At 39.4% G+C, this 23,627-nt stretch overlaps 1 protein-coding gene across 4 annotated transcripts in view; it reads left to right on the top strand.

Annotated features, from left to right (window-relative positions):
* The window catches only part of LGI1 (leucine rich glioma inactivated 1), a 31,524-nt gene extending 21,326 nt beyond the window's left edge, over positions 1-10,198 (top strand). For 3 of the 4 annotated variants that reach the window (XM_054204931.1, XM_054204929.1, XM_054204928.1), the window contains exons 4-9: positions 2,707-2,778; positions 2,883-2,954; positions 6,904-6,975; positions 8,226-8,395; positions 8,819-8,983; positions 9,068-10,198. In XM_054204931.1, the coding sequence (XP_054060906.1) occupies positions 2,707-2,778; positions 2,883-2,954; positions 6,904-6,975; positions 8,226-8,395; positions 8,819-8,983; positions 9,068-9,885 (1,369 nt within the window). In that variant the 3' untranslated portion in view covers positions 9,886-10,198. The remainder of the gene's footprint in view (positions 1-2,706; positions 2,779-2,882; positions 2,955-6,903; positions 6,976-8,225; positions 8,396-8,818; positions 8,984-9,067) is intronic. The other variant, XM_054204932.1, reaches the window with a different exon arrangement.
* Positions 10,199-23,627: the final 13,429 nt, after the last annotated feature.

The following is a 23,627-nucleotide window of genomic DNA, read 5'->3' as shown; positions in this document are numbered from 1 at the left end:
TGCTTTTCCATGGTGGAAAAGCTTCCTGCAAAGCTTTTCCCAGGTGGTCACACATCACAAAAGGGACATGTTTCACATAATTCCTGCGAAGGGCCTTTCAAAGGAGAGAAAAAAAAGAAACAGCAGCATCGGTGGAGGTTGTATCTGAAGAGAGTGAGTAGGACATCATCTCTCTTGGCTACGATACGCCACCTATTCTTAGCGATCCCACTGCCAGGGGAGGCAGAATTGGGTAGGGAGGAGTAGGAGAGGCACGGTCTTTTTATTTTGAGTTATTACAGTGGGGTCTGTGCCTCTGGCAATGGGTTTTGGCATTTTAGTAATGGTAATAATTTGTATGCTTCACGTTCTAAGCTGTGCTAATCAATGCTCCAACAAAAGCTCTGACCCCAGAAAAGCAGGTTTTGTTCCATTAGGGGCTTCGATGAGAGATCCGTTAAAATGGTGCCAACAATCCACAGATTACTTACTTCTGCTACCTAGCATTTTTCAAAATACTGCTGCGCACTTTTCCAGATACATTTCTAACATGGTAGCTGAGTTGCTTGCCATCTTTGGGAAGTCAGGCTCCTGATCTAAGGCAAATGACTCCTTAAACACAGACCACAGGAGCAGGATTTATCTGTGGGGCCAATACTCCAGTTTGTAAGTGGGAAAGAAAAATCCCTGCCTTTGGCAGAAGAGAGCAAGGGAAATAAGAATATGGGAAACTCATGTTAATTAAAAATGAAAGTAAGTTTTAGCTTTGCATGATTACAGAGCTGTATTGGTAGGTTTAATTTAGCCAATAGCAAGATTTAGCAACCTATACATATTTTTACATAATAGTCTCGAGCATTACATTTTTAGAAATACCAAATGTAATTTGGTCTCTCCAGCATGCCAGTCACACATTTCTAAGTGTGGAATATATCTGCCTCTATTATTATTTACTACTATTTTTACTGTAGTAGCGGCAATGATCTTTTCAGAAGTCACGGTCTCATTGTGCTAAACACCACCCCTCAGTCCCACGTCAGGAGAGCTTTTCTTCTTGAATAGTATGGATGATATATTCTGTGCTCTTCATGTGACAACAAAAATAAGAAGGACCTACACAGCTACGATGAAGTGTCAGCAGGAGTGTTCCCTAAATGTCAAGAAAATCTCCTGCTCTCATCTCCAGCACTCATGACTCTCTATCAGCAATGTGCTGAGGGTGCCCTTATAAAGTGGTGACATGAAAGCCCATAGAAAGGAGGGAGGTGATCACGGCCGCTGGGTCACAGATCAAGCAAATCTGGTGTTTGAGGTCAGACAGTGGGAAAAAAAGTCACATTGTGCATCAAATACGTGTGATACAGCCATTGGAGGGAGGTACGAGATGGAAGGCAAATGAGCTCGCCAAGTGCAAGACCTATGCTATAAGCCTGGCGATCTCTGAAATAGCTATACAATTTAAAGAGATACCACCCGGTTCTTTAAATTACAAGGAGGGCAAAGTGCCGCAAAGGAAAAATTATCCACTGAAATCACATTGGAAAAGTAAAATTAGTTGCAGGCAGCAGATTTACTAAATTGATCTTCTGATTCAGAGATTTTACAAAAATACTTATTTCCTCTAAGAAAGAGAAGTATTAATTGTTCCTAACAAAAGGGAAGAATTTCCCGCTTACATTTTTCATACATATATAGGAACATATTTAAAGTGGAAGAAGCACAGTCTACAATAGCCAAGTGAGAAAATGAATCAACTGCCATTTATTCTTAATGCAAACTTCAAAATACAAGATTAACTCATTAAGGGTATTAATTCATACTTGGAAATCTTGAGTTCCTGAATGCCTAAGGATGTCATAGCATGAATCTATTTATCCATCAGGTCTAACTGAATAAAATATAGATGTGCATCTAGTATTCCACTGGGGTAAAGTAAAGTTCACCATACTTGACAATGCCTCACCATATTAAGGGTGTGACAGTCCAGAGCTGAATTAAAATGGACAAATGCAAACATGGCTGATAAGCATAAACAAAGCTGGAGAAATCAGTGCTAGTCCCCTTTTAATGCTTATAAAATTACATAAAATAAAATGTGTTGCTGGTATTTTTACTGCTAGCTGGATGAAAAATACATGCGCACACTAAGAGCTATCTCCAGCAGGTACAATATAGTCTTAAAAATAGTTCTGATATGAACACTGACTAAATTAAGAGATTTTCCATTTTTTTCTCAGTAACTTTTCAGTACCCTCAGGTCAAATATGCTCACTAAGTTAAGGGATTTTCCTGCCTGTCAGTGGTGCAAATTCAACCTGATGTCTGGCTAAGCAGCTGAATACTTTCCCTATGTTGTCATCAAAAGTAAGTGTTCTTCAACACAGTTTAGACCTCTGTAGTACTTGAACATTTCATTGTCATCCAAGTATGTCTCCAGTGGCGCTTGTACAATCCCATTGTTTTACTGGCATGATAAACCCACATTTACAACCCACAGAAGTCAATGGAATTTGATCAGATGGCCCCAGCAGGCAAAGCAACAAGTTGTTGGGTCCTTCCCTTTGCACCAGACTCGGTGCAGTCTCTCAGCCTTACGATCCTGTCGTGCTTGCACAGACAAAACCCATGAAAGCAGTCAGTGGAAATTTGGCCTACCATGGTTTGCTGAACCGTTTTCTAAAGATGCTAATAACCTAACGGTCTTTTGTTTTGCATCTCTTTACGCAGGTTGTTTACATCCAACACTTTTGATGTTATTAGTGATGATGCTTTCATGGGCCTTCCTCATCTAGAATATTTGTGAGTGGAAAAAAAGTATATTTCCTGGCATTATTGAATATAGTGGGTGGGCTTCCAAGTTCCAGGCATTGCTTTGACCAGAATGACTTTACGACCCGTTACAGGTTCATAGAGAACAACAGCATTAAGTCAATTTCAAGAAATACTTTCAGAGGACTGAAATCTTTAATTCACCTGTAAGTAAAGTGGTTGAATATATTGCTTGGTATTTTTAATATAGTAACTGAACCACTGTGTTGTTTAACTTTGCATTTTGATATATAGCTGTTCACATTTGTTTAGGCAATATTAGTAGTAATTTAATTAGAACGTTAATCTTTGTGTTTCCACCAAAGACTTCCAAATTGTGGTATGTGTAGAAAGCCAGGACCCAAACAGCTTCCAGCAGAGCATGTTTGGCGGCAGTAGCTCCCTGACTTCCTCTGCTCAGAGCACTGGGGATTTCCAGCTGAGCATGTAGGAGCAGGGAGAGAGCAGGATGAGTCGGGAAGCTTGGCACTGACAAGGTGAGTCCCAGTTCGGGACTTGGAGAGGAGGAAGGTGGGAGCTGTGGTCAGCACTGAGGTGCCACAGTGGTGAGAGGCTGAGGGGTGGACACACGCCTCTCCCCAGGTACCCCAATCTGGCATCGATCCAGGAAAATATTACGGCCATTCCTGGGACAGGCCATCACTCTCTGTACCCGTGTCCACTCCAGCTAGTACCTGTATCCAGCAGAATTTGACCAAATCGGATTTTAAAATTCCCACCTAGAACAATTTTAAATAGATGAGTTGCAACGAGACGTATTTATTATGACTCACTGACCCAGTTGTTCCACTTAACTGTAGGGCATATCAGCCTTTAGACTGATAGCAGGATCGGCTTGGAACCCCTGCGCTGCACCCTGTCCTCTCCTCCACGCAAGCCAGAGCATCCCACAGAGCGTCCCACACTGACACCGGGATCTGTTTAACATTCCTCGCGCTGCTGCCCAGCCCTTGGGCTGTTCTGGAGCCACGGGCAGACCCTTGCCCTCTGACATGCTGCAGCCCCCTCGCTGCGTTAGCCGAGGGTGAATTTAGCCCACGGCACTCTGGATGCTAATGCGGCTGTCGGGAGCAGCACTTCCCATGCCCACACCAGCAGAGGCATTTCTCACGCTGGGCTCAGCAGGTGAAACGCGCGCCAGCAACAAATACCTGCAACATTTCACTGCAAACACCAAGAGTAGCAGCCTCATGCTCTGAGCTAGCAAGACAGTTTTTAGACAGGCTTTTGTCTCTTATCTTACATCAGGTCTACCTTTTAGCAATAACTTCATTTTAGCAAGCAATAAATGTATTTAAAATACAATATGTACACAAAAAATACAAAACATAAAAAATACAAAACATAAAAAATACAATAATATTCTAAGAGAGGGTGGTTAAAACATCTGGAGTGTGCCTGATACGGGTTTATACCCAGCTCTGAGCATTTGCATTCTGAAGCATATATCTTGGGGTGCGTGTCAGAGGCAGGGGAGTGGATTCTGACCTTTTGGCCTTAGCACAATAACCTCCAAGAGGGTTTTGAAACAGGGTCATTTAACTTCTTCTTTCATATATTTTGACACAGGAGAGAAAGCAAAGGTTCCCTTTTAAATAGTTAAAATGCCTAAATATAGTAGTTGAATTGCAGTTCACCACATCCTTCACCACATAGTAAATGTACCATAAAACACTTTACTCTTCCCTTTTTGGTCAGAACAGACAAGACTCATGGCTGGCTGAAACCGAGCCATCTGTGACTACGCGTGTATATAAAGTTACTTAGAGAATGGCTCTAGGTCTGAGGAAGAGGAAAGAGAGCGGAGAGAGAATAAAGGTATATAAACAGGCTGCGCACATCCCATAAAAATCCCTATTAGAGGTATAGGCATAATTATAGTATTGTTAAAAAAGGCAGATAATTGGATAAGGCCGGTAACTGGGACCCTATCTTCAAAATATTTATGCACATGAATAGCTTTATATTCACAAATGGGTCCAGTACATTATTTATCATATTCATTTACTTATTTAGTAGCTTTTGCTGCCAGTGAGCAAATTGCTTTTCTAACACAGAGGGAGGCACAGTTTCCTCTTCACAGAGCATACAGTCCGAGAGTAACATCTTGTCTTCCCTGTTATGTTGGTTTCTGGGGATGCTTCGGCAGTTTCGTAACAGAAAACATATGCAAAAGACAGAACCACATTTCAGGAGCCACTGCGGTTTGCATGTGGTTGCATGCACATTTTTGGGACATGGATTTGTGCATCATGCTGCTATTGCACATGGAGCGCTATTCATGAAGACAATGAGAAATTTGCAGAAAATAACTGCAAAGGCAGGTCCATTAACCACAGAATGTGACTAGTTTAATCTGCTTGCAGAACCGCTCCCCACCCTCTGGGGAAAATTGCACATAGACGTTAAGAATAATCATCTGGCACCCTGAGGCATTTCTCATTTAAGAAAAAGGAGAATACTTGTCTACATAAAATATATGAAAAAGAATCAGTAAATAAGCATACAAATGAGTTCTGTGAAGTTAGAGAAGATGAACTTTGTTCTATTTATTCTGTTCGCTTCCTTTTCACAGCATAACTTTTGCAATGCAGTAAGCTATCCAAACATTTGTATTTTTATAATGCAATTAACTTCCATAATTACAGTGTGTCCTTATTGTAAAATAGAGCCATCTAATATTTTTCATTATGCAACACAATTTATGTTGTGCTTGGGGCAGATTTAAGACAAGAAAAACTAAACAGTGGCATATAAAACTAAACAGTGGCATATAAAATGTGTAATTTTCATCCAAAAATTGGCAAATGCGTAAACCTTGTGTAAATTTTTCTGTCAGTCACATTCCTGTAGCAGTGGTGAACCACCGGTACTTCCAAGCACATCATCCCTTCCAGCTTGCTATAATCCAGGTCATAAAGAATATGTAGGGCATTAAACCTGCCTCAGCTTGCAAGTCTACTTGGCTTTCTCCAGATGACTTACCTGACTTTTAAAGAATTCCTTTTGAGTGTAAAATTAAGCATAAGTGAAGCACATGATACCTACACCAGTGTTACAATCAGATGTACTTTGAAAGCGGTGAAGTCAGACCGGACTAATGGCATCGCCCCGTATTTACTACTCCTGATACAGCAAACGATTTTAATGAGGCAGTAGACATAGTACCTTTGTGCCTGTTTTTGAATTTAAGTATATGCCTAAGCGGCTTTGCTTGGATAGAGAAATTGTAGTTAATAAATAACTTTTATGTTTACAAGTGAAAACAGAAGAGGTTCTAAGTCTTACTAGCTACAGATTTTAACTGGGATCTTAAACTAGAAAGATTGCTTTCCATTTTCCTTTCTTCCCATAAGTAATAAATAATGTTGTTAATTAAAAGAGACATAAGCTATACCCTACAACATTATTCTTTTCCTGCCGTGCCCTCAGTGACATCTCGGAGAACCCAGACCTTTGGTGGACTCACACAGACGTGTCTGACTGAAATGTAATATATTGCTTGTTCAAAGCCTGCTCGCTTCCTTGTCACTTTTAGTAGCTAGAATACTCACTGAATTTAAACGAGATTTCCCAACATCAAAAATTGGGAATTAAAGGCAATTTCTTGTCTGTTACTGCATATTTCCAAAAACTATGAGCTAAGCCTAAGGCCAATGGAATGAAATTTAGCATTAAGATTTTCCTTCCAGAAGAGATACAAGAAAGTGGGGAAACTGTGGTAATATGAACACCATGTATTGGTATCTCACAGGGAAAACATCAGTAGATCCAATCATGACTAATTGTTTTAAAATAATGGTGTTGGCAAAACACCAGAGGTGACTGCACTTTTTACCCTGCTAAGTGAAGTACTGTAAATGCGACAAGGCTGCTGAAGAGTCAGAAAGCAGAAGGAGGGATGGCATTTTAGTGGGAGAAAGAGTCACAAAGTAAATGAGCTAGTCTTAAAAGCAATCTTTTCGAACTAAGTGCTGGAGATACCAGGATTCTTTACCTTAAGAAAAACGCCCCACACAGTATTACGCTGTGCAAAAATGTGTAGTTTCATGAACTGATTTTTCAGCACTGATACTGAGGTGTCTTCTTTTACAGGAGTCTCGCAAATAATAATCTTCAATCGCTTCCAAAAGACATATTCAAAGGCTTGGATTCTTTAACAAATGTGTAAGAAAGCAATTAATTAATCTATTAATTATACTAAAAATATAAAGAGAGGATTTTAGAGGACACTGTGAGTAACCATTCAAACCAATAGCCAGTTACGGGATCTTATTGCTGGGTAGAGACTACCACATATGGGTAGGCTTGGTTTTGTCTACTGTTGTTGATAATTTGCTTCAGTTTTGAATATTCCACCAGTTATGAAGATAAGTAATATCGGTAGGAGCTATTTAAGAGAGCTGCGTGTTCATTAAGACTTAGTGAACAAGAAGGAAGTATCCTTAGGGATGCACGAGAGAGTGTGGCATGTGGGGAGGGTGGAAGATATTTAATGGAGTAACATTTCTGTCTGCAAAAAATTTCTGGGAAGGCCATCTTTTATCACAAAAGCACGTGTCTTATTAAATACCATATCCCATACTAAATCTAATTGCAACGAAACCAAAATATGAACTTGTTTAAACATATAACTTAAATACCAGTAGAAATACAAAATAAACAGATAAATCCTATAGTTGCTTCACTGAACTATGTCCTGTTTACCACACACCAAATTCTCATTCAGCTGATTTGGGATAATGAGCGCAGGACATCCTCTGCCTGCTCCCTGTATGAACAAGGTAGGCTGAACTCCCAGGGTAGAGCTGCAGCGGTCAGTTGTGGAGACGGTCAGTGTATCAGGTAGCATTCCTTGGCATGACTGATCATGGCCAGGTGGTTACACAGTCTGATCCTGGCGCTTGCCCGTTCTTGTACATACGATCTGCAATCTGACTGAAGACAGCTGTAAAAGACTTAAACAGAAGCCCTTTGCTTGTGTCTTCTAAAGCCCGAAATGATTATATGTAAAGGAGATAGCACATATTCACTGGCTGACCACCAGGTTACACTAATTCCAGTTTTGTCACCTAGAATGCTCTTATTGAGAAAGGCTAATCTGGAAGAAATAACCTCCCAACACATGGGGCCAACAGTTTGATAGGCTTTTGTGTACCTGTAAACTTGGGGAAATCAACAAAAATTTCCTACTGATTATCAAGCTAAGTTCTCCTTGATTTCCTTAGTTGAATTCAATCTGTGTGGGTTCTGGTATGTAGATTTAACTGTGGATCAGAATAAATTAAGCCAGGAAGACATCAATTGAGAATAAGCAAGAGGGCTCATATTTAACGCGAGCCCAGTTTGTTGTTGTCCTGCAAGGAGGAATACATCAGCTGACTCCTTATTTTCCATGCACGATTTATTTGTTGTAGGGATCTTAGAGGCAATGCATTTAATTGTGACTGCAAGCTGAAGTGGTTAGTGGAATGGCTGGGCAGCACCAATGCGACAGTTGAAGACATTTACTGTGAAAGCCCACCAGAATACAAGAAGCGCAAAATCAATAGCCTCTCGCCGAAAGAATTTGATTGCATTATTACAGGTAATGTGCTTCAAATTATTTAATCTTGTTAAATTAAAGTCAAAGCTGCATATTTTTTTATTCTAGGGTCCATTTTTTCAGGAAGCCTGCATACTGGATGGAGCTTCCACTAAAACCAATATGAATTCTATGCAGGTCTAAATCTGACATGTGAATCACTTGGGAGTGGGGTCTTACATTGCAGCTTCTGCTCAGACTTTAATATGCTTTATAAAAATTTGGAGAACTGGGACATAAACCAGCACCTCTTTTAATTGAACGAGACTGAAAAACAAGTTGCAGTGCTCTTTTATCAACAGGAAAATTGGACTAGTGATGAAATACCGTAACTGATAATAGATTGGTATCTGTTAAGCAAATGTTTTTTCAGTACACTATGGAGGGTATCTCTGCAATTATCATACGTTGTGTGCACTTTTGCAGAATTTGAAGTTTATCAGTCCCTGCCGTACCAGTCTCTGTCAGTAGATACTTTCTCATACATGAATGATGAACATGTGGTTATTGCTCAGCCTTTTACTGGAAAATGCATTTTTCTTGAATGGGACCATGTAGAAGTGATGTTCAGGAATTACGACAACATTACAGGTATGAACACTGCTCGGCAAATAACTTTACAACAGCCGATCCAAAAAGTGGTGCTAACCCTGTCTTTTACTTTTGTTTTTATAGGTACTTCAACTGTTGTGTGTAAACCTATAGTTATTGAGAGTCAGCTGTATGTCATTGTCGCGCAGCTCTTTGGAGGCTCCCACATATATAAAAGAGATATTTTTGCTAATAAGTTTATAAAAATTCAAGATATTGAAATCCTTAAAATCCGAAAACCCAATGACATTGAAACTTTCAGGATTGCTGAAGACTGGTATTTTGTTGTTGCAGACAGTTCAAAAGCTGGTTTCACCACGGTTTACAAATGGAATGGGAATGGATTTTATTCCCATCAGTCTCTGCATGCCTGGTACAGAGATACTGATGTGGAGTATCTTGAAATATCCGGCAAACCACATTTAATTCTGTCAAGTAGTTCCCAAAGACCCGTAATATATCAATGGAACAAAGGAACAAATGAATTTGTTAAGCGTTTTGATATCCAAGATATGGAAGATGCGTATGCAGTGAAGCATTTCAAAGTGAAAGAGGATGTATACATTTGCTTAACAAGATTTATTGGGGACTCTAAAGTAATGAAATGGGGTGGTTCAGCATTTCTGGATTTACAAAGGATGCCATCCCGAGGGTCAATGGTATTCCAACCGCTTCAGATAAGTAATTATCAATATGCCATTCTTGGAAGTGATTATTCTTTCACTCAAGTCTATTATTGGGATGCTGAAAAGGCAAAATTTGTGAAGTTTCAAGAATTAAACGTACAGGCACCAAGATCTTTCATACATGTCTCCATCGATAAACGAGATTTTCTCTTTGCTTCAAGTTTTAAGGGAACTACATTGATTTATAAACATGTCATAGTTGACTTAAGCGCATGACACTCATAATTCTGAGATTACATCAGACTTTCTACCATAAGTGGACAAAATGAACTAAATGCATGATGACTCTCTTATCTTTACTTCCAAATGAATGCCTTTAAAAGTTGAGATTGCTAGAACAAAGTATTACTAGTATCTTCATCTTTACTTGTCAAGTCTAGTGGTGTTGGAAGTTGCATTTTTTAACAAAAAGAAATTAAATTAACTGTTCTTTGCATCCACAATATGTAAATACGTGTGCAACTGCATCTGTTGCTATAAAGAATATTAAGATGTACTTTTCCATTTATTTATTCACCTGTTTGAAACAACTGCCAAATAAAATGTTTACATTTTGTGTCTTTCACATTCCAAATATTATTTGCAGGTGATACTTTTTATTTGTGTATATATTATACACATATAAAATAAACCCAAGAAGGCATATTGCCCAGTGCAGTGTCGTGCTGCATAGAAGATGCACAATACTGAAGATCAGGTGGGTTTCACATATAACCAGAAGTTCTTGATAAAAATACAGCATTGAACCCCAGTCCTCTAAATGATCACCTGGACATACCCTTCCATTTACGTGAAGCTTCACTGATTTAAACAGGACTCCACACAGAAAAAAAGGGTTCAGTTACACAAATCAGGTTGTAGGATGTTCAGTTATATAGATCCAGTTGTAGGATGGGGCTTTGTACTGTGTATAGTTGGAAGTTCCTGACTTCTAACAAAAATGAACGTGGCAGGACAGACTCGGTGTAGCATATGCAACTCCAGGGAAGCTACCTGTATATGCTAAATTATGCCAAGTCTGAATTTGGCATGAAAACCTATTACAAACTCAAAATTAAATAGTCTTTTGTTTACGTACAACTAGTGCATCACTTGTGAGAAACCAATACTGCTGCTGAAGATCGTTTGGCGCAGCTTGGGAAGAGAACACAAGCTGATTTTAGACACCTTTGCACTTGAAGTTATCAAACCTTGTGCTTCAGTGCTATCTTTAAAATATGCACATGAATACTGTATATGTTTATTCACATTTCTAACATTCACAAGCATTGGTTGGCAAATAAGACTTATGATACTATGCATGACAGCTAATCACACAAGCTGATTCTGCAAGCTGTACTTGCACAGACCCCAAAGAGGCAGAGCAGTTTCAGCCTCAGTCACTTTTCCTTTGCTTATGGTGCTGCTGAGAGCACCTGTTAGTGCAGCAGAAAAATAATCACTAAGAAAATAGACATAAAATGTGTCTTTTAAGAAGCTACTCCTAAACAGTATGCTTCTTTAATAAATAGAATTTTTTTATATTAAATGTTGTTAGGAAAGAAATTAAATCCCACATGAACAGTGCTACTCTAATAAAGTTAATTTTTCTGATGCCTTTTTATCCATAGCTGCCTATGCTCTAGTCAGTATTTGGCTTAATAATTACCTATTCTATAAATGCTTACAGTGTGAATAGAAAGATTTTAAACTATGTTTCACAGTTGAAACCTTCAATTTTTTCCTTAACAAATACATTTTCCAAAATCATCTTGACAAATCATCACTATCACTCACTTGACAAGTTTCCTTGATAAACCTTTAGCTTTCATATCAGCATGATTTCAAACGCCAAATGAACTCAAATAATCTCTTTTATTCTTTCTCAATGTTGGCTGCCCAACTGTGATTGCCAACTCTGTCTGTCCATCTCTTCTTCAATCCACCTTGCACGGCAAAGGAATAAAGTGGAAAGTCATGAACCAATCTCCGATCTACTGGCAAATCATGCTTCATTTTGTCTTTTGCTTTGCTCTTTTACTTAAGGTCCTATTGAATTACGTACACCGATTTTGATCTCCCACTACGCTTGCCTGCATGCACTCTCTATCAAATTATATAAATAATGGCTATGGATCCTTCTCATTATGGACATATTATGGACATCTGACTGAGTTTAAGTGGAGCTGGATAACCTTGCTCATCTGCTATTCACAAACACTATAACCCAACGTATTGCTTCACAACTGTACCTTGAGAAGGTTATGTTTCATGGAATTATATTTCAGAACCAGCCAGCTGCATGCCCTATGCTATAGTAAGTGCTATGATTGTTTTCCTGAGTTAATTTATTCTGAAATAATATGACAGACTTATGGGAATTCACCATTACTCCTGGGTTTAAAGGATGAGTTTAGAAGCCTGCAAGGGTGTGAATCACCAGAATTTTACATTCACAATACCTGTAAAACTAGCCACGGTACAGTGGAGGGTGGTAAGGGATTAATGTGCTGGGTTAATCTGCTGAAGTACACAACTGTGTTATCGGTCTGGTTGTTCCATCAGGAAATTTTACCTGTAGTCAAGCACTGATGATTTGGGAAGTTCTTAATGCCTATGTCATTTGTGGAAGGCCAACTGATCACTATAAAATGCCGGATCTAAATCTGTTCTCTTTTAAACATCCCTTTCTCTAGTCAATTTATGTCAGGTGGAATTTCACAGGGACTACAGCTGGTTTCTTATTGTGCAAGTATAGCATTTCATTGCACCACATAAGAAATTGGGGTATTTTTAGAACAGAACTCATTATCTTTAACGTAGACAAGTGTAAAGGCTCATTAGGTGGCTCCCTTTGCTGTTTCTTCCTAATTTCAGAGACTGGGCATTTTAACAGCTCCTCTGAGCACAAGGCCATATTCCATCCCGGTTCTCTGCTCAGTATTCCTTCTGGTATCAGTGCAAGTCCCAGACAAAAACTAAAACAGGACCTTTTATCATATATACACTGACACTTTTTTAAAACGTTGTTTAAAAAAAATCAGTTTCTTTCAGCAAAGTCTATGTTACTTGCAGGTGACTGGTTGTCTTCTGCAGTTGTAATGATTTTCTAAACTCCGTAATAGTTTTGTTTACGACTGACAGAGTATGTAAAGTACTAAAAGTATTATAGAAGACAATACTGAAGTTTATTAATGGATGCTGCTGATCCTTGATGCCGCTTAGTCATGTTAATGTCTAAGACAAGAAAAACTGTTAATGGAATTGTCTTGTTTTCCTACAACTACTTCATTATATTTTTAATGAAGCACATATATAAAAGAATATACACTTCTCCATTCTGCAAGGGATATCTAAAATACATTCAGAATACCTGTTATTACACCATGTGTAGCTTTTTTTTCTTTGTCTGTCGTAATGTCTAGGACTTGCAGGTTTTTGTTTCTACTTGTTTTCCATTGAAAAAATATTCCAAAATGCACGCTTCCTCCTAAGAAGAAAATTCAGCAAGGAAAAATCTCATTCTGTAAGGTAACAAAACAAACAGAAATAGGGACAGATTGCATTATTGGCTTGGAGTTGCATTTTAATTATAACTTCTCATAATTCTCTTCCTTTTAAAACTTTATTTGAAGGGGTGATAACAGCCATTCAAAGTACACTTGAGAATGGGAAATGATTATTAGCATAGCTAATATGTGTGATATGCTTTGATATATTCCAGTGGGAAGCTAATTGTCTAACAGCTATATTTATGTATATGAGCATTACAACATATTGTGTTAGTATTCAATGGAAAACAAAGAATATTTAAACCATAGAAGTAACAAACAGTCCTCAGACTGTTGATGAACACTACTGATAATGGCACCAAGAGAAAGCAGAGAAGTCAGCATGCCCAAAATGTTACAACTAGGGACAGGATATAAACCCACAGCAAGTCTCAAGAATCCAGGATTCTTCCCTTTCAAGGAAATATTTTCCTTACTATGAAACCCATACTGTGTTCCTCCTCAGCAGGGACCCTTGAAAATCTGGATGATCATCCAATTCTTTCAAAATACAGCAAAAGGCTTACAAACTTAACGCGCTACATCCATGATCTCAGTTTGTGGCAGTTTTTCCTTTGGACATCTCTCTGTTACAACGATCTCGACAGCGGTGACCTGAACAGAGTGGTAAGCAGGGCCGGGCAGGACAGAAGTTAAGCCAGGTTTAGCAGATGGAAAATGCAAACCCAAACGCTCAATGCACTCGGCTCTTGATGCCTCCCCCAGTGCCCAGCAGGCTCTCTCTCCAATTTGTTAATACATATTGCAAACACTCCCAGCTACCGTCCGTATGCCTGCAAGCCTTCTCCTCTCAGAGCTGCCCATCCGGAGACCTGAGCGTGGTCGGAAAGCTGTGATTTCGACTCCTATCGATTAGAAAGGCTAAACATGTTTTTGTGGTCAGGAACTAACTGATAAATGTTGAGGTCTTGGGGAGTTTGATTCCTCAGGACCGAGCTGCGGTGCGCTGCTTGACTTACTGCTAATGGCAACTTCTCTTCATTACCAATGACTCTGAGTTCTAATGGCTGGTGTTACAGCCATGTCTCTGTTTATAGTTCACTTAAACAAAGTGCTTGGAGGCCAACCTAACCCTATTCCTATTCAGGAATTTTCCTGAAATGAACTATAGCTACAAAGATCTCCAGCGTGCTATACAGAAGTGGTGGTGTATTTGTGCTTTGAGACTTTGAATTTCTCCAATTAGTTATGCTAGTGTAATACTTCTGTCTTCAAATTTGTTACAGTAGGAAGCAATTTGCCCTAAATACGCATATTTGTATTCATATAATTGTTTACTTCTTCTCCAAATAAACTGAAGTGGATGATGGCAATAATTATGTTACTGTTCCAAATCTCCCATTCATCAAATCAGTTTTTAAATTCTCAAAAGTTGTTTTCAACTCAGCCTTACTTTATGCTTCCTACTGAATTATTTCAATTGAAAAAGGACTTTCTGACCCATTCTCACTTCCTGTTTGAAGGCCTGGATAGCGACAGCAGTATGTTAGCAAGTTGTCAACCTGCCCAGATGGTGGATATCCAAGAATGCTGAAAGAGCTTCAGAATAAACAGGCTGATCTGCTAAGAATACACAGTCCTTCATTAAAAACCATTTATGTGCAAAAAGAACTGGAAGTAACAAATATTGTGTCTATTTTTATAAAAAGTTCATGGGATAATCAGCTGAGTCTCAGACCAGTAAGATCCGCATTTATATCTGGTCGAATGTCTGAAATGATAACAGAAAATGGAAGCGTAAAATTTCAGGAGAAAGTAGGTAACTAAACAAGCAGGACAGGCTGACTAGTGAAGTGCAGGGTCCAGAAATGCAAAATATTACACATAGGAAAGAAATGCTCACAAGATTAAAATTAGCAGTAAAGAACAGCAACTTGACATTGCGAACAACTCAGCAAGACACCGATCTCAATATACAGCTACAGGAGAAAGCAAATAATGTTACAACATGTGCAGGACGGTAGGGAGACTACAACACTACAAGTTACGGCAAAGCAAGGCTGTTGCTTTATCCGAGATACTGCATGCAGTACTACTGTAGCCATCTCAAAAAACACACTGCAGAATGATTAAGGACTCGGAGAAATGCGGTGAAACTCACTGAAGGTGTGGAACAAGATGACACTTGACTTTAACAAACACCAAGCCAATAAAACAAAATACTCCCCGCCCCCCCCAGCTAAACTGTGGTGTTCATTGCGATAGGCAGTTGTTGAGTACAAGAACACAGCATTCAGGAAGCCATCAAACATGGACAAACTACATAAAAATTGTATTTCTCTTTTTTTTAGCACTTAAAATAATTTCCAATTATTAGGAAAGCGGGGGTCCTTTGCACTTCTGTGGGAAGCATCTGGCTGTAGCCATTCCGGAGAAGAGGGCAGCCAAGCAGCCGGATGACGACTGGGCTCCGGTGTGGCATTTCTTACTTTCACTTCTTGAGACACATTGCTCAGAAATTACCGCAACTTTGTTGCTGAGATTCACAAAATAAAATATGTCAGATATACATTTGAATTAGCTGTTCAGAAGCATTTACAATACTGAGAATATGAACGCTGAAAAACTCTGGAAGATACCAGCAACATATATTTGGGGGATGTCAAAAGTTAGAAAAATTTGGCAAACTATTTGCAAGCGCTTGAAAATGTAATTGCACAACTTTGTCTGGCTTCAGCTATGTAAGTCCTGACAGACACAGACTCCCTTGGGAAGAACAGAACTTGGCTTTTTTATAAGGTTATTTTTAAGAGTTGAATATTAGAGCTATAGAAATATTATTTGCAAAGTACCTTATGATTAACCAGGTAATAGCATTGTCCTGTTAGGGAGTAATTTCTAAAATAGAAGAACAGATCGCCATTTTGGAAAAAAACCCAAACAAATAAACAGCCCCAAATTGCACAATTTCCGAATAACTGTGAAATTTGAAAACCGTATCCCGCTCCCTTTTGTCCTCCATATACAATAACATAATGATACTCCCCATTCAGGAAAAACACCAGTAAATATGCTGCTGCAGAGTGCAAAAAGGAAGAAAAAGGACAAAGCTGGAACAGGAATAATAGTCTGTGGTCAGGAAATCTGGTTGGTTTTGGAAAGTTTAGTTGCACCTGTGAATGTCTAAATTTTCTGATATATAGAACATTACTGAAAAGAGAACATCCTTTTAATGTTTACATTTGAAGGCATTAGCTGCATGGATTATAAACTGCAAACACCATTACAAATCCACTGCTTTTAAATAATCCACATGCACTGGCATTAGTCCTGTCTTAAACCCTATCTCTAACTTGTCCTTAGCATTATTTAAGATAACAATAACTCCTTCAAACTAAACTATCTCTAACTCGTCCTTAGCATTATTGAAGATAACAATAACTCCTTCAAACTAAACTTGCTTCAAGGCTGAGACCAAGAAAAGTATCCGGTCCAGCGGCCGCTAGGAAAGCTCTGCCTTTCTATACAGGGTTCTGGAGTCCATCAAACTGCAACAGCAGTACGATAATCATATTGTATTAGCTTGAACAAAATAGGAAATGAATGTTTGTTCCAGAATTACAACTCGTTTCAGAATTTCTGTAATGCTATTTTGAGAGCAGTGACATTATCAAAGGACCTAAGAGTAAGAAAAAAAGGTAACTGATTTCAACTGCTTCACAGAAAATCCTACAACTCATTTCAGAATTTCTGTAAAGTTATTTTGAGAACAGTGACACTATCAAAGGATCTAAGAATAAGAAAAAAAAGGAAACTGATTTCAACTGCTTCACAGAAAATCCTACTATTGGGGGGGTTGTGACTGTTGTCTGAAAGCATGCATAAATGTAACGAGGTAAAATTGAAAAATAATCAGTTGATTCAATGACACAAGCTGTAAAGTGTACCTGGCAAGACTATTACAAACTCTGATACAGTGATATCCCTGTATACAATCAGAGCTCTCTTAAGCCAATAAATTGCCAAGTTCCGTTTCCCTCCTTGGCAGTACCCGGTAGCCCTCCACACGCCTGCACAAGGAGCCGGCAGCCCAGAAGCTGCCCTTGGAGGAAGGGAACAAGCTCCATGTGTGCCTCAGCAGTGACTATTTCCTTGAAGTACAGCCACAGACTGGAGGCACTCCTCCCAGCGACAAGGACAACTCAGCAGGGTCTCGAGGATGCCAGCTCTTGCATTTCGGAACATTCCCAGTTTTGCTGGTATTTCAGAGGGAATGATCAGCTTGTGTGTGTCATCAAACCCAAGCTCACTTTGCGTCCACTTGCTGGGGAGCCAGGAACAGATTGCAGAGATCAGCACACTCTGCAAAAGCTTGGTCAGCCCATTCCTGAGGGGCTGCCACACTGGCACTGCGAGCAGGATCTGAGCTAGCTGAGGTTACAGGGACATAAAAATAACAGTTCAGAGTTAAACCAGGGTTCATGTGCTCCAGCGTCCTGCCTACTTGGCCAGAAGCGATGCTTACGAAAAAAAAAATAGCATAGGATATACAGCACGATGATTTCCCAGGATACCCTGTCAGCCTCCAGCAAGGAAGGGAAAGAAACCATGCTGCCTTAAGGAAGTATTCTTGTGGACAGCAAAACGCCTAGAATCGGTGCATTCTGCATGCATGGCAGCAGCAGGGTTTCTTTTCTATAATGAGGAATCCTGTTCTGCATTGCAGCTCCTGGAGGTAATGAAAGAGCAGGACTTCACTTAAAAAATAATGGAAACAAGAAAGACCCCACTTATATCCGTATCCCTAACAAATGGAAAGGGTTTAAAAACCTGTGTTTAAGGTTTTCCTCCCATAACAACAACAGTTGGGTTTGTATTTCAGATCATTCCCCTTTGAACATATGAGTAGAAGCAAATTGAGAGGCGCCGATGTTGCACTAGCATGTCAGAACAAGATGAGAGGTGCACAGGCTGAATCATGTTAGTGTTTTATATTGCTCATATGTTTATATAAGTACAGAACATAAATATGTTTTATATAAATATCAATTCACATCTATAAATACATATACGTATGATGGAGTCCCCATACACTAAGACCGATCCATCACCTGTGACAAGATTATGTACATTGTATGTAATTTTTGTTCTGGGGAAAAGGAGAAGCCAAGGAAGAATAATCTCCTTCAAGTAAGGTATATAAAGGAATGCTCAATAATTCATAGGAGATGCGAGGAAGGAAATTTCCCCCTTCCTGCCCTGCAGAGCAGCCCCAGGCAGATAGCTTACAGAATAGGAAACGTACTGTGTAAGTGCCAAGAAATGCTGCTGATTGAAATAGTTCCCTCCCCTTCCATGAAGATAAACTTATATTCAGTCATTTCCACTGCTGCAAAAAAACAGTTCAGGTGACAGTGAAAAATCATAATTGAACAAATTATCTTAACAGTCACAAATGCCATTATAGAACAGAACAAAACAAGTGTGAGCAATTTCCATTTTCCTCCACTCCTCCTTGGGACCGCTAACACTCAACGGCACTCAAGCTGTACTTCTACTACTTGATTTTTGTACTGCACTGCCTGCCAGAAAAGAAATCTCTGGAAAATCACCATGAAGTTCAAAGTTATGTAATATTTTTTATTTCTCTTTTCTCTCTATAGTGCTGACTGCTATGAAGAAGGAAGAAAATACTCCCCCTTGTCTACTACTAATTGTCTGAATAATTTAAAAAGAGCATGTCTTTCATGGTTACATTATTTCTATTCAAGCACGTTACAGAATGGTGACTGATACCTGCTGCCTACTCCTGTTTTCTCTTTCTATAGTTCAAAGAGTATCTGCCCTTCCCTCTTCCAAAGACCTTTGGCTTTGGTAGCTGTGTTGAACAAGCTTATATAGTAATCTCTGCTATATGTAAGTGGCAATTAGCACTGAATAACAGGACAAGTTCTGAGGCATATTTCCAATAAATCCTCCAAGGAGGAGGTGGAAAAAAACAAGGAAAGCTATCAAAATTGCCAAACGCGATTTTTTGAAAGATCCAGAAATTGGGATGGATTTGGGAAATATTTTAAATTAAGAAGATGTTGGGGGCTTAAAATGTCAAAAAATTAAATTTAAATATTTCCAAAATGAAGCATTTTATTTTTGGAATATCTAAATTTAAGAAACTACCAGGAGGAGATACGTACCAGGAGAAGCACCTACCCAGGGCAATGCATACATAAACGCTAGCATGCTTATTTCTTCTCTTCTATCCCTGTAGGGGATCTCGTCAATGCTTATAAATATCTAAAGGGCAGGTGTCAAGAGGATGGGGCCAGACTCTTTCCAGTGGTGCCCAGCGACAGCACAAGGGGCAATGGGCACAAACTGGAATATGGGAATGAAGGAAAACGTCTTTACCTTGAGGGTGTCAGGGCACTGGTACAGGCTGCCCAGAGAGGTGGTGGAGTCTCCATCTCCGGAGACATTCAAAACCCGCCTGGACACGTTCCCGTGCAACCTGGTCTAGGTGAATCTGCTCTGGCAGGGGGGTTGGACTAGATGATCTCCAGAGGTCCCTTCCAACCCCTATGATTCTGTGATTCTGTGATTCTATACATCAAATGCCATCAGTGTTTTTTTCTGGATTCCTTGTTCATTTTATCTTATTTTCTTTTTGTTCACTGTGCATTTCTGTATGCACTGCATGATCTTACTCTTTATGAGTAAGGAGTTATTTAAAGGGAAGAGAGTTTTAGTTAGTTTTACAGCTAAATGTTCTGCGTTCCTAGCTATAGTACTGACACACCGGCTCAGAAAGTACAGTGAGGGAAAGGGTACATGCCAAGGTTGCAAGCTCTTCACTGCTTAAATGGCCCCAATAAACAACTGAAAAAGGGATTATGATAGTTACTGTATTACAGTGAATCCATGTTCCTCTAGTACATATAAAAAAAATTACATGCCCTTTCCTGGAAAATTTTTACATACAGTGAGGACTCAGATACCCTCAACCAACCAAATGAAACAATATGCCTGAATATCGTTCACCACCCATGCTTCTTTTGCCAGAAAGGACAGTTTTCCAAATTTGGGCTTTCACATCAGTTCCTTTGCCAAGCTTATACTCAAAACATAGGTTCTCCTAAAGAAGTAGAAGCAATAGCCTTGAAACATGTAGGAATTATGTTCATTATCTTCACTGTGTCACAATATAAATTACTAAGTACATACACATATATGTGTATGCACCTGAGATACATCTGAGATAGAGACACACAGGGGGTGTAATATACATTTACCATTAAAAACGCTGTTCCTCAAGATTAACTCAGTAAGTTTTGCCTTTTTAGCATAATATTATTATTACACGATTATTATGTTATTATTATTACATGATTGATAACAACAATCTGTAAAACTTCACTGCAGTTAAGACAGCAAGTGCTGCTGTTTCCTCTGAGTACCAGGGCAAATACCCGAATGCCACCTGCCACCCTGCTTTACAAAACTCACAGTGGTTTAGCCTGTGGCAAAGATATTTATGATCAACAAAACCAGTACTACCGTTTATTTTCTTGTCTGCCAGTGAGCTATTAAAGTTCACTCTGTTGGTTTGCTTGGATGTTTATGTTCTTCAGTGGTCACAAAATGATAAAAAAAAAAAAAAGAATCAGATAGCTTTTTTATTACAAGATTAAAAGAAAAGATTTTTCTCTCCAAGATGTATCGGAATAACACCCTTTTCCATGTGATTAAAGAGAACCAAAAAATGACATAATATTTTTAATTTAAGGATCACCATCTAGATTTGCATAAATTCTTCAGAAATTTATGTCAAATACAAGAAAGAAAACAGTAAGCTTACAGTGTTCAGTGTACATGGAAAAATTATTTTTAATTTATCCTCCCATGAATACTAACTGCAGAGACTTGGTTGTTTAGCAAGCAGTGTAGTTAAGCCATCTGAGGATAGAGGCAATGCTGCATGACCTTTATGTGACCAAAATCAGCTAAACAGCACACCTTTAATACTGGATTGAAAGCACACTAACAAGTACAGAAGCAGAATTTGAATACTGTCCTGCTAATCTTTCATTCTGAAAACCACAGAAGTTTTTTGTTACATATACTCCTTACTTCTACCTGAATGTACTTGTCTCAATACTTTCAGTGTCCTGACAGCAACTGCCAATAGTGCAATGTGAAAAATGCAGTTAAGAAGAGCCCCAGGTTCTCTGCGTTATATACAGGATTCCCTATTATTTCAATGTTCTAGCCTATCTCCTACTATTATATTACTATTCAGTACAACCACCAACTCAGGGGGAGGAAAACTGTGATACTCTGAACACACTCTTTGACACAAGATTAAATATTTGTACAAAAGTCACATATATACATAGGGAAGCAATTTGTCGCAACAGCAAAACTGAGTGTCATTCACTGTCCATCTTAACACGGAAGCTGACAAATATGGGTCTCTTTTAGCAGACAAGATGGACATTAAAACTACTAAGACACGCACTGGAATTTTGATGGAGTGGCAGCAGCTCATATGGACCACATCATCACTGGGCCACGAGACTACAAGGGCTCATTCATTTTAAACAATTTTTTTTCTTTTTCTGTGAGGATGACTGAACACGGCAGCACGTTGCCCAGGGAGGTGGTGCAATCTCCATCCTTGAGGATATTCAGAACCCCAAGGGACACAGTCCTGAACTCTAGCTGACCCTGCTTTGAGCAGGGGGGTTTGGACTAGACAACCTTTCAAGGCACCAGATGTGCCCATCACCCTCAGCTATTCTATGACTCCCAAACAACTCTGGGTTGACCAGAAGTTTGAATGAATGACCGGGACAATGAAAGTCCTTGGTGCTGCAATAATCATCTGTTTTATGGTATTCAGGTGCACAGGTAAATGGTTATTGCAATGCTCTTAAGAGTTGGATCCATTTCAGAAGCTGATACAGTAGTTCTTACCAATTTTTTTCTTAAACCTTTTCAGAAGGAAAGGAACAAATGCAAGTTTATTATTTATTGTGTTACTATCTTTGCACTAGCCTATATTAGTTTTAATGAATTTATTGCTAGACAAATCCCAAATTAAGATCTTAAAAGCGGTTTTACAGAACTAGCATTTTTACAGAATAAAAGCCATCAATACAGATCGCTGTTTTGATTTAAATCTACTATTTTTATAGCTTAGGCAGTACATAACTGTGCTGGCACAGCTATGTTCAGATTGAACTGGGTTAGATGTCACCAGGGTGTTCCATGTGCAGAACCCAGGAATCCAGCCTGCCATATTTTTCACCAGTGCTCTGCAGAGCCCGTAGTGCTGCTCTTAAGTGAGGGGAGGAAGGGCTAGTTAAGTTCTAAGGCTCCCTGGGTTTTATTACTTAATTCTCACTAAACCTCTAAGAGGCAGCAATGTTTCAAAAAGCTCATTAGGGTATCTCAGCAGTGGATAAAAGAAATTATGTGATAGTGGGTAAAGTTTGTATAATCTCACAGAAAACTCCCACGGTTCTCCACAAAACTCAGATAATCACTTTGTCATTTGTGCCTGTTTCCGTTAGTTTCTGAAAAGCCACTCTGTGGAGCTGGAGACAGCACTTGCAGGCAGGGAGATGGAAACCAAACACCAAAGGATCCCTCACCAGGCACACAGACCCAGACCAGTGACTCATTACAGTACTTTTACTAAGTACCTGTCCCTGTCAGGTCTGTATCTCAACCTATGACAAAGCACTGGCTTGTTCCTGCATTTATAAAAAACAAAAACTGCCTGCCTGAATTCTGGAGGAGAATGAAAATGTTCCTCCTTTGAAAAGAGTAACCCAACAAAACTCTCTGTGTGGAGAGTGGTGGCTACACAGGAGAAGCTGGCTCCCCCTCTGCACTTATGGTATTATGGAAACCAGATAAATGCCATTTTAGCTGGTGCTGCAGTTTAATTTTCAATGTTCAAATTGCCCAAGTCCACTAAAGCTTTTTCTTATGGACTTTGCACTCAGGGAAGATATTATAGGAGGTCCTTCCTGCTCTGCTGTTGGTTGCAAGCTGGCAATGTGCCGGAGAAAGGAACCGCTAGTTTTGAGCACAGTATTACACAGAGGAGGCTTAATCTGTACTTGAAAGGGCTGCATAAAACGTTGACCTGTCACATTTATGCAGCTACTTAATTTTCCAATCTAGGGCAGCGTGACTGCAAAGTACATTTGCCGACTGGTTAGTCTGGGCAGCTGCAACTGCTCTGTCATTTTGTGCTCTCCTTACTCGAAGAAGAGGGTTGTACTTTACAAGCAGAACTTGGAATCTCTCAACCGAGACAAGCCTGGCAGTTCGACCAGGAGCAAACAGAACACTTTATGTATCTTGGCATAAACAAACACCGCTCTTAGATGTTCTCTTTCAAAGCTAGACGGGGGGGAAAGGGGGTTGTCAGAGTCTCTTTGAATCTCGCTACAGCAC

This window comes from Rissa tridactyla, chromosome 6, assembly GCF_028500815.1.
Source record: "Rissa tridactyla isolate bRisTri1 chromosome 6, bRisTri1.patW.cur.20221130, whole genome shotgun sequence".
In the NCBI taxonomy this organism is placed as follows: Eukaryota; Metazoa; Chordata; class Aves; order Charadriiformes; family Laridae; genus Rissa; species Rissa tridactyla.
The sequence above is the reverse complement of the archived record's forward strand: the minus strand, read 5'-3'. Positions and strand labels throughout refer to the sequence as shown.